The 19,178-nt window shown below is 38.0% G+C and overlaps 1 protein-coding gene across 1 annotated transcript in view; it reads left to right on the top strand.

Moving 5' to 3' along the window:
- The window catches only part of LOC115226843 (pyridine nucleotide-disulfide oxidoreductase domain-containing protein 2-like), a 44,172-nt gene extending 25,293 nt beyond the window's left edge, over positions 1 to 18,879 (top strand). Inside the window, exons 12-16 of the mRNA XM_029797842.2 lie at positions 1,166 to 1,322; positions 4,552 to 4,706; positions 13,760 to 13,866; positions 17,197 to 17,317; positions 17,525 to 18,879. Of these exons, the coding sequence (XP_029653702.2) occupies positions 1,166 to 1,322; positions 4,552 to 4,706; positions 13,760 to 13,866; positions 17,197 to 17,317; positions 17,525 to 17,598 (614 nt within the window). The 3' untranslated portion in view covers positions 17,599 to 18,879. The remainder of the gene's footprint in view (positions 1 to 1,165; positions 1,323 to 4,551; positions 4,707 to 13,759; positions 13,867 to 17,196; positions 17,318 to 17,524) is intronic.
- Positions 18,880 to 19,178: the final 299 nt, after the last annotated feature.

Raw genomic sequence — 19,178 nt, 5'->3', positions numbered from 1 at the left:
ATAATAAAAATTAGTTTTCTGCACATGTGTCTACAGGCAAGATGTTTTGAGGAAGACTGGCAGTTTGTATGTGGCTGCTCATTTTGCTAGAAATGATAGCCAAATCTCCTCTAAACTTTTCCATACCATTTTTAAAATGGCTGAATATACAGAATAACATAATTCTGAAAATAACATGTAAGAAAAGAACCAGGCTGGGGCCAAATATTCAGCACCCTTAACCCATCCCTACAAATTACATGACCTTCTTCCAGTCCAACAAAGTGTAACCTGCTTCTCCCAATCCTACAATAAGAGTCTCCAATTTTACCCCTGAACATCCTTCAGCTATTTCTCCCTTCACACCAGTTGGAAAATACAGTCAGAAAATTAATTAATTGCAAACAAGTAATCTATAAGTAAATTTTCACTGAGTAAAATCTGAAATATTTCATGTTGAATCATGTGGTAGGTCATAACACCGCATAGACCTCTCACCCTGCCTTGCCACTTACCCATGTCCTTTCTTCTTTGTTCCAAGAATGACCTCACTTCCTTTCATTCATGTTTCAAACTGTATTAAGAAATTTTGAGTAGGTTACTTGATGTGGGAGGACCCTGATTTTAATGCCTTAGGCAATTAGCCAGTTTATGTAATGCATAACACTTGCAACAGTTCCCTATTAATGACAGGAATGTAACAGTCTCTCTCAATCTTTTGATTACCCATCATCATCGTTTAACGTCAGCTTTCCATGCTAGCATGGGTCGGACGATTTGACTGAGGTCTAGCGAACCAGATGGCTGCACCAGACTCCAATCTGGATTACAGTTGGACTACAGCTGGATGCCCTTCCTCACGCCAACCACTCCGAGAGTGTAGTGGGTGCTTTTACGTGCCACTGGCATGAAGGCCAGTCAGTCGGTACTGGCGGCGGCCATGCTCAAATGGTGCCTTTTATGTGCCATATTTAACAATGTAAATTATATTGAGGTTTAGCAGTGTAACAACAAAGCAATCAAATAAAATTAAAACTTTGAAAAGCTAACTTATTTGAGAGGAGTGGTAGTGGATCTGATGTTTAGAAATAAAGTCAAATAATTGAATAAATAATTTATTTAAAGTCATAAAATTTGCTAATTGAGATTTTTTTTTTTCCTTCCAAATACCAACATGTAATTTTAGTCGCTGTGAAAGAGCTGCCCAACTTTACTGCTGATCCAAACACCAAGAAGAACACACCAATGCCACATCACCAGTGTACCATCCATTTAAACTGTGAACACACTGATTTAATTCATCAAGCTTATCTAGATGCACAAAATGGGTATCCTTCACGCAAGTAATAAAGAATTTCAACTTTCGAACCTTTGTTGCTTAGTCCTTACTATCTTATACTTTTTTTAGTCATTGAACTGTGGCTATGCTGGAGCACTGCCTTGAATGATTTAGTCAAACAAATCGACCCCAATACTTATTCTATCAGTTTGTCAAACTGCTAAGTTATAGGGACATAAACACCCCAACACCTGTTATCAGGTGATGTGGAGGCAAATACAAATGCAAGACACACACACATATATTTACATATACAACATATTTCCATTGTTTCCCTCAACTAAATTCACTCACAGACATTGGTCAGCCTGAGGTTAAAGTAGAAGACACTTGTCCAAGGTGCCACACAGTAGGACTGAACCTGAAACTACATGGTTGAGGAGCTAGCTTCTTAATCACAAAACCATGTCTGCACCTAGCTGTTGTCATTGCTGTTGTTATTATATATATTTTAAGTTAACAGTTATATACTATTGTTTGTTAATATTATATCAGTATCAGCATCATATCTCATTCTTTCTCCTAATCATCATCATACTACAGTCCTCATTAGCATCATTATTTTCCTCACCATGACCACTGCCATCATCAGTGTTCTCATCACTAAAAGTATTAACTACTTAATAGAATTTTTAGGGCATCAGACAAAATGGCTTACAGCCCTCTCCTTTTTAAGTTCAAATCTTACAGAGGTCATCTCTGTCTTTCTTCCTTCAAAAATAGAATTTCCTTCATTAAAATAGAATACCAGTAAAGTACTAATATCAATTTAATTGACTGGCTCCTCCACCTCTTCCTCCACTAAATTTGTTGACATAGTGTTTATGTTAGTAACTAGCTGGCCCTGTGCTGTCAAAAATGACGGCTAATTGTAGTGTTTTATATATAAACTAGCAGAGATACCTGACATTGCTTGGGATTAAAATGGATTAGTCTTTTATTGTTTTACTTGTTTCAATCATGTGACTGTGGTCATGTTGGAACACTGTCTTTAGTCAAACAAATCAACGCTAAGATTTATTTCTAAGCCTAGTACTTATTCAATCAGTGTCTTTTACAGAACTGCTAAGTTATGGGCATGTAAACACAGCAACATTGGTTGTCAGACGATGGTGTTGCATACAGACACACAAACACACACACACAAATATACACATACATACAACAAGCTTTCAATTTCCGTATACAAAATTCACACAAGGTTTGGTAAGCTTGATATGCGTAAGCTTGCAAAGAATGAAGCCAGTATGCTCCGATGGATGTGTAATGTCAGTGTGCATACTCAACAGATTGTAAGTATCTTGAGAGAAAAGTTGGACCTAAGAAGCATCAGATGTGGTGTGCAAGAGAGACAACTGCACTGGTATGGCCGTGTGGCAAGAATGGATGTGGATAGCTGTGGGAAAAGTGCCACACCCTAGCGGTTGAGGGAACCTGTGGAAGAGGCAGACCCAGGGAGACCTGGGATGAAGTAGTGAAGCATGACCTTCAAACATTGGGCCTCACTGAGGCAATGACTAGTGACCGGGATCTTTGGAAATATGCTGTGCTTGAGAAGACCCGGAAAGCCAAATGAGACCATAACCTCATGGCCTATGCCAGGAGTGTAACCAGACCACTTATGCATACCTTTCCTTCATTGGGCACTAAACTCTGCTTGCAAAGACCTGTTGAGGCAATCAAAATCGAAGTCAAATTTGATGACTGGTATCCATGCTAGTGGAGCACTAAAAGCACCATCCAAGCGTGATTGTTGCCAGAGTGGCTAACTGGCTTTCGTGCTGGTGGCACGTAAAAAGCACCATTCAAGCGTGATCATTACCAGTGACAAAAAACAGTCCTCTATACTCTACCAACATGCCAAAGACCGCCATAGAGGCAACTTGGGTCAACTTGACATCCACATCTTATCCAAGCACACACATAGCAGTAGTAATAGAAAAACAAATTTTAAGAGAAAATCCTGTATACAATACCAAACTAAAGAGATTTAACAAATAATTAGGTAATCTGCAGTAACAAGATCAAATTCTTCTGACATTTAAAAATGACTGCAGTTGATGGCTTATAAAATACATGAGCTTGAATTAGCAGCCTTTTTTTGAACCACCCATAAACCAAACCTTGACTGTATGTTTATAAGATAAAGACTGATTTTCTCGGACATTTTTAGGTAAAATGTTTGCCTTATAAGCCATCATCACCATCATTTTCTTGTCCACTTTTCCGCACCTGCATGGGTCAGATGGAATTCTTTGAGGCAGGTTTTCTCTGGCCGGATGCCCTTCCTATCAGGAACCTTCACCTGTTTCCAGGTAAGGTAATATGTGGCAGGACCATGCTTTTATGGAAGACCAGAAACAAAGGACCTTGTTTGTATGACAGTGACATATGTTTACAACTATCCCATGATGCCAAGACAAGTACACACAGACAGACAGACACACACACATACATATATATGGTGAATGAGCAAAAACAAAAAAAAAACTAACACAAGAGGAGCAAGTTTCAACAAAGGTGTTATTAGTTTATGTATATACACAATGATCTTCAGTCTCCGTCCACCAAATCCATTTACAAGACATTGGTCAGCCAAGGGCTATAGTAGAAGACTTGTTGAGGATGCCATACAGTGGGACTGAACTCAAAACCATGTGGTTGGGAAGTAAACTTCTTCACACAGCCATCAAATATAATAATTTTACCTGATATTCTACTGATCTCATATATATATATATATATATATATATATATAGTGGAGGCGCAATGGCCCAGTGGCTAGGGCAGCGGACTCGCGGTCATAGGACCGCGGTTTCGATTCCCAGACCGGGCGTTGTGAGTGTTTATTGAGCGAAAACACCTGAAGCTCCACGAGGCTCCGGCAGGGGATGGTGGTGATCCCTGCTGTACTCTTTCACCACAACTTTCTCTCACTCTTACTTCCTGTTTCTGTTGTACCTGTATTTCAAAGGGCCGGCCTTGTCACTCTCTGTGTCACGCTGAATATCCCCGAGAACTACGTTAAGGGTACACGTGTCTGTGGAGTGCTCAGCCACTTACACGTTAATTTCACAAGCAGGCTGTTCCGTTGATTCGGATCAACCAGAACCCTCATCGTCGTAACCGACGGAGTGCTTCCCAGTATATATATATACATACATATATACATATATAATTTTTGATTTTATAAGCCTTTTCTTTTTCGTTTCTTCTTTTTTATTTTTTGAAAGGCCAGTCATTGAAATGGTGATTCCATCCAGTGTTGATTCAACTATTTCTCCCCCTGGCTCTCATGTTGTCTTACTCTTTACCCAGTACACACCATACACTCTAAAGAATGGACTCTTTTGGGATGAAGAAGCCAGAAAGAACTATGCAGACATAGGTAAGCTTATCATTTGATTTATTATCATACAAGATGCCAATATTAAGTTAATCATTCTGCAGGCATGTCTTTGCAGCTAAAAAAAATTGCTTTACATCCAAATAGCTTTGAGTACAATCCTTCTGTGTAGTACCTTGAACAAGTGTCTTCCACTCCAGCCTCAGATCAACCAAATCTTCATAAGTGAAACTTGGTAGCTTGAAACTGACTGGGAGTCTGTTAGAGAGACCATTTTTGTTATTGGATAGTAGAATTTAATCTATCTCTCAAGTTTAATACCACAATCTGATACTTGAGTTATTTGTGGAACCCACTCTGTTGCAAGCCTCCAGACAAGTTCTCTGATCTGTGGATCAATTCTTCTTTTCCTCCAATCAGTCTCAGATATTCTGAGAAGAACCATGGTTGATTCCTTTCTTCTTCTGACCAAGCTATTTTTTTGACAATATACCATGCTTGAGGAGACTCGTCAAGCCTTGTGAAATCATAATTGTGGCCAATACTGGTGTCACATAACTGGCATCTGTGCCAGTGGCACATATAAGCACCCATACCATTGGCACATAAAAAGCACCCGTCACACTCTTGGAGTGGTTGGCATTAGGAAGGGCATCTAACCATACACACCATGCCACTTGGTGCATCTTTCCAGTTTACCAGTTCCAGTCAAACCGTCTAACCCATGCCAGCATGGAAAACGGGTGTTAAATGATGATGATGATGATGATGATGATGGTGATGGTGATGATGATGATGATGATGATGTCAGCAACAAAACTCGAGATCCTCTGATATTAAGAGAACACGAGATAAAGATCCCTTGGACGGGATGTTTGGCTATCACAGGTAATTTACTCCCTATCTTACTAAAGCCTGTCCTGTACTTATCTCTGGGTTAGGTAGGCTGAGGCAATGCAAAATTAAATGTCATGCCTTAGTGCACATCAAAAATCCGAGTGTGATCATTGCCAGAGCAGCTAACTGGCTTCTGTGCTGGTGGCACGTAAAAAGTACCATTTGAGCGTGATCGTTACCAGTGTTGCATTACTGGCACTTGTGCGGGTAGCTCATGAAAAAACATTTGAGCAAGGTTGTTGCCAGTGCTGCTGGACTGGCTCCTGTGCAGGTCGCATGTAAAAAACACCCCTTGAGCGTGGCCGTTGCCAGTACTGCCTGACTGGCCCTCATGCCAGTGGCACGTAAAAGCACCCACTACACTATCGGAGTGGTTGGCGTTAGGAAGGGCATCCAGCCGTAGAAACTCTGCCAGATCAGATTGGAGTCTGGTGCAGCCATCTGGTTCGCCAGACCTCAGTTAAATTGTCCAACCCATGCTAGCATGGAAAGCAGATGATTAACGATGATGATGATGATGATAATGTGTGTGTATATATATATATATATATATATATATATATACAGTAGAACCTCACAGTACGAATGTAGCATTGTATGAGTAATTTGCTGTACGAGCCAAGACACGTGCCAATTTTTGTCTTGAAGTATGAGCGGAAATCCACAGTACAAGCACACAAATCATCTCGTCTTTAAGGTACTTCAGTTAATAAAACTAGTTTACATATTTCTTTTGCATTCTCTTTTTTATAATTATCACTTTACTTGTAACTACTACACCTTTATTTTTAAATCCATAAAAAAATATTTTTCAATGGTTTTAGGGGGCTGGAACTGATTAATTATATTTTAGCTAATTTTAATGGGAAATATTGATTTATGAAATGAGTAAATTGTAAGACGAGCTTGGTTGTGGAACAAATTAAACTTCTACTGCAAGGTATCACCGTATATATAATATATATCTCTTTTCTTTTACTTATTTCAATCATTAGACTGGCCATGCAGGGGCCATGCCTTAAAGAATTTTTAGTCGAATGTATTAATCGCACCACCCCACCACTACTTACTTCTTAAAAGCGTGGTACTTGTTCTACTAATCACTTTTGCTGAACTGCCAAGTTATAGGGACGTAAGCACACCATCACCAGCTGTCAAGCAGTGGGAACAAACACAAAGACACATACACATATACAAAGGGCTTCTTTCAGTTTCTGTCTACCAAATCCACCCACAAGGCTTTGGTCAGCCCAAGGCTGTAGTAGAAGACACTTACCCAGGGTGACACGCAATGGGACTGAACCTGGAACCATGTGGTTGGGAAGCAAGCTTCTTACCACTCAGCCATGCCTGCACCTATATATATATATATATATATATATATGTATGTGTGTGTGTGTGTGTGTGTGTGTGTGTGTGTGTGTGTGTGTAAAGTACAATCTAAGGAAACGAGGGAGAGTGGGCATCAGTAGTAATTGATTAAAAGGAGTTCAAAGGATATCAGTAAATACAGTTGGCAAGAGGAGAAGAATGAAAAAAATCAACCATTTCCAGCTCTTGCTCATCAGTGGAGAATAGAGAAAGATGAAGGTGTTGTAGGCCTGTTCTGTGTGGAGTAAAGTAGGAGAGGAAACTGAATTTATCGATATTCCACATGCTCTCCTCTAAATACAAGGTTGAATTATTTCACATAAAACCCTAATAACAAAAAAAAAAGGTTTGGAGGGATTGCTATATATTACGTAATTCATAACAAACTATTGGATAACACTGATGTGGTTGTTTAAGCCTGTAAAATATATCAATCGGAAGTAATCAATACAGCAGAGAAAGAGCTTCATAAAGAAACAACTGAAAGAAGAAAGCCTCAAGATTTATTGTCAATAGAAACCTCAACTCAATGGATGGGGAAAATGAATGATTGATATATTGGGTGGTGGTAGTGGTGGTGGCAGCAGTGGTTGTGGTGGGCGGAAGAGGAGGAGGAGGTTGAGTGAGTGGTGGTGATCATATTGTTTAGATTAAGTTTAGCCTTGATTTAGGAAATCTATGATCAAAAGGCATTCCAGCTTTGACCACCACTCTGCCTTGTTTTCGGAAATAGTGCATTGTCTGATGCATACTTTCTTTTTCAAGATGGTAAGATGTAGCAGCTATTTCTGGCAGATCAAATGACCCTTTAAAAGCTACCTTGTATTGGTGAATATGATGGTGGTGTTGGTGATGTTGCTGCTGCTGCTGATGATGATGAATGAATGAATGAATATTCACTGTACTCAGTTACTTCACTCCTTATTCCAAAAGTAATGTTGCACAGGAGAGTAAAAACTATATGTGCCGAAGCCAATGAGGAGGCCTCTACAAAGTCACTCAGTCTGCTACAAATAGCAGCTAAATTCCTCTTTTATCTGATCCTACTATCTTTAAAAAAATGAAGTGGGGGATGACACCAGCTAGATAATCTTTGATCATAATTCTCTTCAACCAGGTTTTATCTAGGTTAACCTGTAGAAGCTATCACATTAATGCAAATTTAAGAGATTAATACTCTGTGTTGATAAAATATCATGCCATATAAGACCTTGACTATAATTGTTTCTTATAAAGGCATGGAGTCTAAAATAGATTAAAGAGGAGATATGCTAAATTTTGATGATCTGGCATAGCAGTATCAGTTATCTTTGATGTAATGTCATTCAGCATTTTTGTAACACTACAGCAGTGAGATACCACTGTTGGGAAACATGCAACCATATATAATATTTTTTGTGTGTTACGTCAACTGTTTATTTCCAGCACTAAATAATACTAAACAGAGATAAAAATCACAGACAGGATGTAGGTAGCATTGTTTGGACTCTTCACTATATGCACACACTTGAGTATATAATATGTATGTGTGTGTATAAAGGTGTTTGTATGATTGTGTATAGAGGGATATATATTATTCAAAGAAATTCCAACTCTGTTTTTTATGTTTTATTTTCATTCTTTATAATATTAATGTAGAATATAGAATATATAGTATAAATAATATATATATATAGTAAAATGAAATGAAGTATTGATCGTCTTATTGAATAGATGAAATATTGAATATAAAATATTAAGGGACTAGTATACTTTCTTGCATTAAAGCAGTCTTCAAGGTCCCAGGTTGTGACAGGAGTGTTTCAACTGTATATATATATATATATATATAAATCATTATTATCATCATTGTCGTTTAACGTCTGCTTTCCATGCTGGCATGGGTTGGACGGTTTGAATGAGGACTGGTAAGCCAGAAGGCTGCACCGGGCTCCAATCTGATCTGGCAAAGTTTCAACAGCTGGATGCCATTCTTAACGCTAACCACTCCGAGGGTGTAGTGGGTGCTTTTACATGCCACTGGCATGAGGACCTATCAGGCGGTTCTGGCAACGACCATGCTCAAAAGGTGTTTTTTACGTGCTACCTGCACGGGAGCCAGTCTGGTGGCACTGGCAATGACCACACTCAAATGTTGTTTTTCACGTGCCATCAGCACATGTGCCAATAAGGCAATGCTGGCAACGATCACGGTCGAATGGTGCTTTTTACATGCCACCGGCACAGGAGCCAATCCATGGCCCTGGCAACGATCATGCTCAGAAGTGCTTTTAATGTTCTACTGGCATGAGTGCCAATCAGGCAGTACTGTCATCAGCCACGTCAGTGATTTTGATTTGATTTCACTTGCCTCAATTGATCTTTGCAAGCAGGGTTTATTGTCCAATGAATGAGGGGTACTCATAAGTGGGCTGTTTACATATATTATGCCATTAAGCTGGGTGTGTATGTTGAGAGAGAGAGATGAGATGAGGAAAGTGGCAAGCTTTCGCAAGAATTAACTCTGTGAAGTGAAGTAGTTCTACTTTATTGCCAATTCCCACTTTCTTGAATTTATGGAAGCCTAACAGCAATCACTAAAATATTTAGCACCACACAATTTATACTCCGAAATATCAACTTCATATTTTGTTGCATACATGGCACAGGCATGGCTGTGTGATTAAGATATTTGCTTGCAGCCAAATCATTTCAGGTTCAGTCACAACGTGCAGCACATTGGACAAGTGTTTTTTATTATACCGAGTGAATTTGAGACAGAAACTGAAAGAAGCCTGTCATATGTGTATGTGTGTGATCATCACCATCACCATTTAACATCTGTTTTTCATGCTGGCATGGGTTAAACAGTTTGACTGAAACTATTAAGCTGGAAGCTGCACCAGATTCCAATCTAATTTGGCATGGCTTCTACAACTGGATGCCCATCCTAACGATAGAGAGAATAGTGATGGTGATGATGATGGCAGAAATGCTAGTAAGGAAAATATTTTCTAACATAAACATTATGTCACAAATTTAGGGGAGAGAGAAATTTAGATAGTGACTAGCCACCTTAATAATAATAATAATAATAATAATAATAATAATAATAATATTAATAATAATAATGATAATAATATATATATATATATATCATCATCATCATCATCGTTTAACATCCGCTTTCCATACTGGACAATTTGACATGGGTTGGATGATTTGACTGAGGTCTGGCAAACCAGATGGCTGCACCAGGCTCCAATCTGATCTCTGGCAGAGTTTCTACAGCTTGATGCCCTTGCTAACGTCAACCACTCCGAGAGTGTAGTGGGTGCTTTTTCATGCCACCGTCACGAGGGCCAGTCAGGCGGTACTGGCAGCTATATATATATATATATATATATATATATATATATATATATATATATATTATATATATATATATATATAAACGACGTTAAATGACGACGATGATGAATTGCAGCATGGAAGGTGCTTATAAGCCATTTAAGAAACACACAAAAACTGTTAGATTCACTTCAACATTTAAATTTAATTTGCCAAAATATTTTCGTCGCTTTGAGACCGTGACCTGTTCACTGACAAAACTTCGTGCTGCATCTCTTACCACACATGCCTGCACATATAATACATACATATATACACCCACACCTAAGAGATGCAGCACGAAGTTTTGTCAGTGAACAGCTCGCGGTCTTAAAGTGCCGAAAATATTTTGACAAATTAAATTTAAATGTTCAAGTGAATCTAGCGTTTTTTGTGCATTTCTTAAATGGCTTATAAACACCTTCCATGCTGCAATTGTTTTCATTCCAGCACACAACTCAGATCAGGTCACTTGCTATGCGAGTACATCTCCGTAATGTGTGTGTGTGTGTATGCATGCTTGCATGTGTGTGTTTGTCTCTCCTTGTCTTGACACCAATGGATAGACATAGCAAGTATCGCTACCATACAAGTAGAGCCTTTAATAAAACATGTCAAATCATGGAGAAATAATACCTTGATTGGGAAGAGGGAGGGGTGGCAACATAAAGAGCATCTAGGCATAGAAAAATCTACCTCAATAAATCTCATCAGACTCATATATATAATATATATATATATATATATAGGTAGGCAAGCAGGCATGCATGTATGTATGTGTGCATTTGTCTTCCCTCATTTTGAAATTTGGGCATTGATTGTACACAAAGTCCATGTTCATACAAACAGTGTCATTTGTTTGCAACCTTCCATGGAAATATATCCAGCCATTGAGTTGTTCATTGTTTGATTGCTTGAAGAACTCGGGGAAATATCACCCTGCTTGTAAATGGGCATGGGTTGGTGACAGGAAGGGGGTGCAATCATAGAAACTTTGATTCTTATGTCTGACCCATGTAAGCATGAAAAAGTGGATACTGAAATGATGACGATGATGACTAGAAGGAGGAGGAGGATGTTATATATATATATATACATATATATATATATTATATATATATATATATACACATATATAAACAAGTCAAATTGCGATAAAATAAAATTAATTATTATCGCTGGTGAAACTATATACATATATATATATATATATATATATATATGATTTTGATTTTGATTTTGATTTTTCCAGTTTCAGCTAATGAGCTGTGGCCATGCTGGGGCACCGCCATTTGGTTTGCTACACGGGTTTACCTCACGGATGCTTTTTAGCAAACGCCATCTGATGCATGAGAGAGTTCGATGCAGCTGCCCTCATCTGCACCTCCTGCCGTGAAGTTGGTTCATCCGGGACACCTGACAGGAAGAGATCCAGTCCTACTTTAAAGACATCCGCATCTACACCATGCAGGTCCCTCAGGTTCTTCGGGAGGACATTGAAGAGCCGTGGGCCTCTGAAGCCCAGGCTATCACAATATCTTGTCCTACATCTTGATGGCAAATTTGGAGTCCTTGGTACTACGCAGTGGCGTCCGGTTCTGGCATTTGTGTGACTCTCGATGCCAAAGTCTGGGACAAGACCTTCCAGGATCTTCCAGATATATATTATGGCATATCTTTCTCGCCTACGCTCCAGGGAATAGAGCTTTAATCTCTTGAGTCTCTCCAGTAGCTCGTATGCTGCACAGAGGCTATCTTCTTCGTGTAGCTTCGTTGGATCGCCTCAAGTTCTGTGATCAACTTGACACTGGATGGTGACCATAGCTGAGAGCAATAGTCAAAGTGGCTTAGGACAAGTGTCTTCCAGAGGACCATCATGGTTTCTTGTTCTCTTGTTCTAAAGGTTCTAAGAATCTATCCAACCAGCCGTCTGCATTTCATTGTCAGTTTAGCAACATGTACATGAAAGGTCGCGTCATCACTCATGTGAATACCCAGGTCACGCACTGATTGTGCCTCTGGGATTGCAATCCCTCCGGGTCCAGTGTATTCATTGGGTATTGCATTCAGTTTTGCATGCTGATAGTATAAAGCTTGAAACTTTTCAGCATTGAACTGCATGCTATTCTTTTCAGCTCACTTGTATATTTCGTCCAGCTCACATTGCAGGTGCTTAGTGTCCTCAGGGTTCTGTATTGCCTGTGAAACTTTTGTATCATCTGCATAACTTGTGATCGTGGCTCTCCACGTGGCTGAGGGCATGTCTGAGAGGGCCATTATGAACAGTAGTGGTCCCAAAACAGTGCCCTGTGGAACACCGCTCACTATTTGCGTGCTAATGGAAGTGGCCCCATTAGCTGCTACCACCTGACTTCTATTCTTCAGAAAGTCATGAAGCCATTCTCCTAGTTTTCCAACTATGCCAAGATCAAGCAGTTTGTGACATATCATTCCATGATCGACTTTATCGAAGGCCTTTGCGAAGTCGAGATATATGACTTCCACATTTGAGTGGTTGAGCAGTTGTTTCAGCACCCAGTCATAGTGCTGCAGGAGCTGAGTTAAGCAGCTTCTTCCTGGTCGGAAACCATGTTGGGTGTCAGGCAGCAAGTCATTTTCTTCAAGGAAGGTGATTAGTTTCCTTCTGACTATTCATTCCATGACCTTGCTGATGTGTGAGGTCAGAGAGATAGGTCTGTAGTTCTTGGCCTCCGCTCTGCTACCTCCTTTATGAATAGGGCATATTTTACCTTCCTTCAGTTTTCTTGGAAGTTTGCCAGCTGCAAGGAAGCTCTGATATATATGCATATATATAAAATCAGAATCAAAATCAAAATCAAAACAAATCAGAATAGATGAACATCAATGGAATTTGTATCTTTGTGGTACCAGTGCCGGTGGCACACAAGAAAACCATCCGAAAGTGGCCGTAGCCAGTACCGCATCGACTGGCCTCCGTGCTGTGGGCACGTAACAAACACCATCCGATCGTGGCCGTTCACCAGCCTCATCTGGCACCTGTGTCGGTGGCACATAAAAACACCATCCGAGCGTGGCCGTCTGCCAGCCTCGTCTGGCACCTGTGTCGGTGGCACATAAAAAACACCATCCGAGCGTGGCCGTTCGCCAGCCTCGTCTGGCACCTGTGTCGGTGGCACATAAAATCATCCACTACACTCTCGGAGTGGTTGGCGTTAGAAAGGGCATCCAGCTGTAGAAACACTGCCAGATCTGACTGGCCTGGTGCAGCCTTTGGGCTCCCCAGGCCCCAGTTGAACCGTCCAACCCATGCTAGCATGGAAAGCGGACGTTAAATGATGATGATGATGATATATATATATATATATATATATATATACATATATATATATATATATATATATATATATATATATAATATATATATATATATATATATAATATATATATATATTCTTTTGTATGTATGTATTTTCCAGTGTTTAATGATATTGAAAACTATGCCCCTGGATTTAAATCAAGCATCATTGGATATGACCTACTGGCTCCACCAGACCTTGAAAGTACTTTTGGACTTACAGGAGGGGTGAGTTTTATTTACTATGTTTATAGAAACTAAAATCAACTCTACTAATCTCTAGCTCAACCTTGTAATTATTATTATTATTTTTCTTTTCCTTCTTTCTTCAAATTTTCTTCCATTTCTCGCCGAGTGTTTTCATAAACCTAGGGCAGAGAAGCATTCCCAGATAACACCCGCAAATTCACTGGTAAAATATGTATTTTAAAAAATGAATAAATAAATAAATTCCTGAATGGATACTGTTTTCACAGCGATGATGCTCTTCTCAGTATATGAGCCGCTCCAGTTAACATCATTTTTTGCACTTCCTGTAGGGATGGTAAGCCTGGTAAGATTTTCAAATAGGTTTCAGTACCTTTTTTTATCATTCCTAGAGATCCTACATTATTATTATTACTATTATTATTATTACTATTATTATTATTATCCTCATCATCATCATTAAGGCAGTGAGCTGGCAGAATTGTTAGCACGCTGGATGAAATGCTTAGTTGTATTTTGTCTATCGCCATGTTCTGAGTTCAAATTCCACCAAGGTCGACTTTACCTTTCATCCTTTCAGGGTCAATAAATTAAGTACCAGTTGCTGGGGTTGATGTAATCAACTATCCCCCCCCCAAAATTTCAGACCTTGTGCCTATAATAGAAAGGAGTATTATATAAAAACTCACAGCTTATTTTACTGGGTATGATGAGAAGTGTCAGCTGTCCACAGCTAGCAGACTAAGGTGACACTTGTTTACTAGTCATGCTTCAAGAACCCTGCGAAGAATTCTTGCAGTTCCAAGCAATGCTGATTTTTGTAAGTGTTCTACCTTCACACTTAAACCAATCTTTTTCAGCCATGTTGGTAGTTGAGTGCTGATACTTCCAAGTGCACCAGTTACTACTGATATCATGTCTACTCTCTTCACTGACCACAACCTTCATGTTTCCCACTTCAAATTGTCATAGTTGTTTATTTTTTCTTCTTCTTTCACTTTGATCCTGTCGTCACTGGGGCATGCTATGTTGATTATCATACATGTTCTTTTTTTTTATTCACCACAACAATGTCTGGTTTCCTATGTCTGGTCAGGTGATCGCACTGGATCATTACATCCCACAAGATTTTGCAGTTCCCATTTTCAGTGACTCCTTCTGGGGATTGTTCATACCACATCTTTGCTCCTTGTAGGCCATGATTTCCACAGAGCTCCCCATGGGTCATTTTTGCCACATTGCCATGGCGTCGTTTGTATTCACATTGTGCCAATTTCAGACATTATTATTTTTATTATTATTATCATTATTATTATTATTAGAATCATAACCTATCTTGGGATATCATCATAAAGGGTGGCAGATGGTTTTTAGCTATATCTTTATATTTTTTTTGAGTTCATACCCTGCTGAAGCTGGCATAACTTTTATCCCATTTTCAAATATGTACCAATAAAATAAACTTGTTCTGCTCTTCAAAATCTACAGCTTTGTTTCAATATAACAATTCTTTGTTAGAACCTTTATATAAGGTGATGGATTAGCAGTAATGAGCACGTTGGAAAAACAGTATTTGTTCCAGCTCTTTATGTTCTGAGTTCAAATCCTCCCATGATCAGTTTTGTCTTTCACCCCTCCAGGGTTGATAAAGTTAAATCAATATCAGTCAAGTACTAGAGGTAATAGTTTCAAGTAATCCCTCCCCTCAAAAAACTATTGGCCTTGTGTTTAATTTATAAAAAAATTATTTGAACCTTTTGTAAGTGATGGAAGCAGTCAGACATTAATCTAAATACTTTAGAGACATCAAACAATATTACTTGCTTATTTAATTCCGGTGCTTTACATTCTGAGATCAAATCTTACAAAGGCTGACTTTATCTTTTGGGGTCAATAAACTATATTGACTATATGCTCCTTTAGAATTCTGGTCTTGGGCCAATAGTTTGAGTTCATTTCCATTCAGAGTCTACTCTATTTTCCATCCCTGCAGCCTCAATAAAATACCAAAAATATGTTATGGTCAAACTTATTAAATAATATTTTTATATTAAAACAATTAGTGAAGGGACAGACAAAAACACTGGAATGTTAAAGTATGTGTCAAGTTGTATTTAATTTCATACGTCAACATTTTAATTTCAAATCTCACTGGAATCAATTTTCAGCCTTTTATCTTCTAAAAGTCACTAAAATAAGTACCAAATACATGATCTAATTGACTTAAATGACATTACCCATCCCTACACATCTTTGGCCCTGTGCTGAAACTAAATATTATCTAAGCATTCTTCTGCCTCAATAATGATTTCTAACAGTCAAAATTGCCATATATCATAAGGAAAGAAAGCAAGTTATTGATGAACCCCATTATTTAAGAGTATTCAACATTACAGGTTACGTCAATACAATTTTGACATATTGTTTTATATGTTAAAATTCCATCATGAAGCCAATTATTAAATGAAATACAATATTTCAACAGAGCTAATTCATTGTGCTAAGAGAAAAACCACAGTTCAAGGTCACTGGTGAAAGTTTGCATTGGCAAAACTACTTAATAAGATTCATAAAACAAGGAGGGGATCAGTTTTGATATTTCTCATCTCATCCATGTGTATACTAGTTTTTTGAACCGGTACATGTTAACCCTGTGTTGTAGGAAGTTGTATTAGGAAAGGCATCCTGCTATAAACCAATGTCCCACAAAAGTTCAATCTTGTTCATCCTGGCACAGGAAAGCAGACATAAAAACAATGACTTTGTCACAAGTACCATCGACTATAACAAATATTCTCCTCACAAACTTAATTTATGAATGTTATGTCATAGAGTAGTTTCCACTGTTAAATGAAATAGTATATTCCTTTGAATATGCTATGATATGCTGTTTATTTACACTACTGTAGATTTGGCTTCTCTTAACCATTTTACCCAAGTAGTGATATTCGTGAATAATGAACTTCCCCTTTCCCTCATACTTTTACTCCTCATCTTCTAGTGTACAGCTGTTCCTTTGGAGTTCATAGTGTTGCAAGTTGCATTGCAACCTCAGTAATGCTGGTGGTATGGAAAGGTATCTAATACACACTATAAAGTGGTTGGTATTTGGAAAGGCATCCATCTGTAGAAACCATGCCAAAGCAGACACTGCAATACAATGCAGTCTTTGGCCCCATCAGATCCCTTCAAACTATTCAACCCATGCCAGTATGGAACATGTACATTAAATTATGATGGTGATGATGATGAACCCTTACACACTAACATGTAATAGATATGATCCAATGACCAACAGATATTTACTAATATATGTTTATTTATATGTACTAATTTTCAAATGCTTTTCAGAACATTTTCCATGGTTCTATGAGTCTTGACCAGCTATATTCTGGTAGGCCAACAACTTCCTTGTGTGGTAACAAATCTCCTGTGTCTGGCCTCTATCTTTGTGGCAGTGGTGCACACCCAGGTATGTTTATTTTTTGACTGGAAGCTTACCTATATGATACAAAGCATTTGTAGTAATATTCAATCATTCTTTAATGAATTGGCAATTTTAAACTTACAAAGATTATGAGAAATTGAGATAAAAATCTTGCCTGTTATTTTGTCTTTTATTCTTCATCTAACTTCTATGATTTTTAGGTATTTATTTAATATTTTATCTTTGATTTAGGTGGAGGTGTGATGGGTGCAGCTGGGAAACTTGCCGCTGAAAAACTTCTGAAAGATCTGAAGAAACTAAAGTGAAAACAATTCTTTTCTCTTCTAGTGTGAGATGAGGAAAATTTTAGTCTTCTGTTATAATTCCTTTGACACTTAGGATGCACAGAAGGAATATTAACTAACTACAGTATTTAGCTGATATTTTCTTTCATCAGCTCCAGAATAAAAGCAAAGATTGACCTCCAGTTCACAAAAGGCCATAACTAAACCCTGTTAGGCATTTTGTCTGCTGCTGTAATGATTTTGTCAACTGAAAAAGCATAACTAAAAAGGATGATAAAATAAACTAATGAAAAACTGAGGGAAAAAAATAACACAAATTTAAGACCTATATGTAATATATTGATTTCTTTCAACTTGTCTCTAAGATCCTACAGTTTCATGAGTGAATAAATACAATGCTCAGGCATTCAGGCTTTTCCCAAAGGCGCTTGCAGTTTATGTAAATGAATCTTTGTCAGTTTCAGCAATGTATATTTCAGTTGTTTAATCAATTGAACTATCTATTGAAGACAAATGTAAGTAATTAAATGTTCCACAGACACATGTATTCATAGCATAATTCTCAAACAGAATCATCATGACACAGTATGTGACAATGACGGGCCCTTTGAATCATGAGTAAAATCCATCTGATGGGTTTCTACAATTTCTAGCTTTTCAATTCTATTCACAGCAATGGGTCTACCAGGGATTATGGCAAAAGATACCCCACCTTGTTCAAGATGTCAATGGTTGTAAGATTGAACCTGAGATCTTACAATTGAAACTGGAATTTCTTAGCTTATATGAAAAATAAATGGCATAAAACAAGAATCAAAACCATATTGTCATATCTGTTTACCAAAATATAGATAGATAGAGAGAGGGGGGGGAGAGAAAGAGAGAGAAATAACAGGATTTTATGAAGTAGGGGCAGGTTGGATTGATTAAATCTGTTGATCTCAAAGGAATGAAAGAGAAGGTTGGCACCAATCTATAAATTCTATAATTCAGTCTCCAAATTTTGTTGACTTGCCTTTTCATTTTTGGTTTATTAAAAATTAATGCAGCATTATGAATATTTATTGCAGACCTACGCAAACTTGTTCTAAATTAATCTAAACATAAATCTCTGATTTGTCATGTTATGTATGAGGTGGATTGTTTGACGTCAATGTTACACTGTTTTAAGTCATCCTTGTTGGCTGAATGGCTGAATTAAACATAGCATCCGACACAAAACAATAAGATGCCAACAAAGAATTTTTAATGAGCTTTTCATGATGTATCCAATGACTTAATAAATGGGTAGTTTTACAGGAAAGTCTAAATATGTCAACGTCCTACATTCTACCTTTCAAAAACTCTTGTCTTGAAAACAAAAACAATAAAAATGTTCCAGATTTTGGTCTCTGTAAGAATGAGATCATGAGTAACAGAAAACTGATATGGGAAGATATAATACAAACTGATACTTTTCTGTTTGTATATAAATATAATACCATTCACCATCTGCTACACATGATTATGTATGATCAAAGTATTTCTCCCGCTACTACCACTAATAGCATTTCAGGGTAGAATATTAACAGAAGGGTGAATACTTGCTTTTGACTTGTTTA

This window comes from Octopus sinensis, linkage group LG2 (assembly GCF_006345805.1).
Source record: "Octopus sinensis linkage group LG2, ASM634580v1, whole genome shotgun sequence".
Lineage (NCBI taxonomy): Eukaryota > Metazoa > Mollusca > Cephalopoda > Octopoda > Octopodidae > Octopus > Octopus sinensis.
Note: the sequence above shows the minus strand (reverse complement) of the source record. Positions and strands in the feature narration are given on the sequence as shown.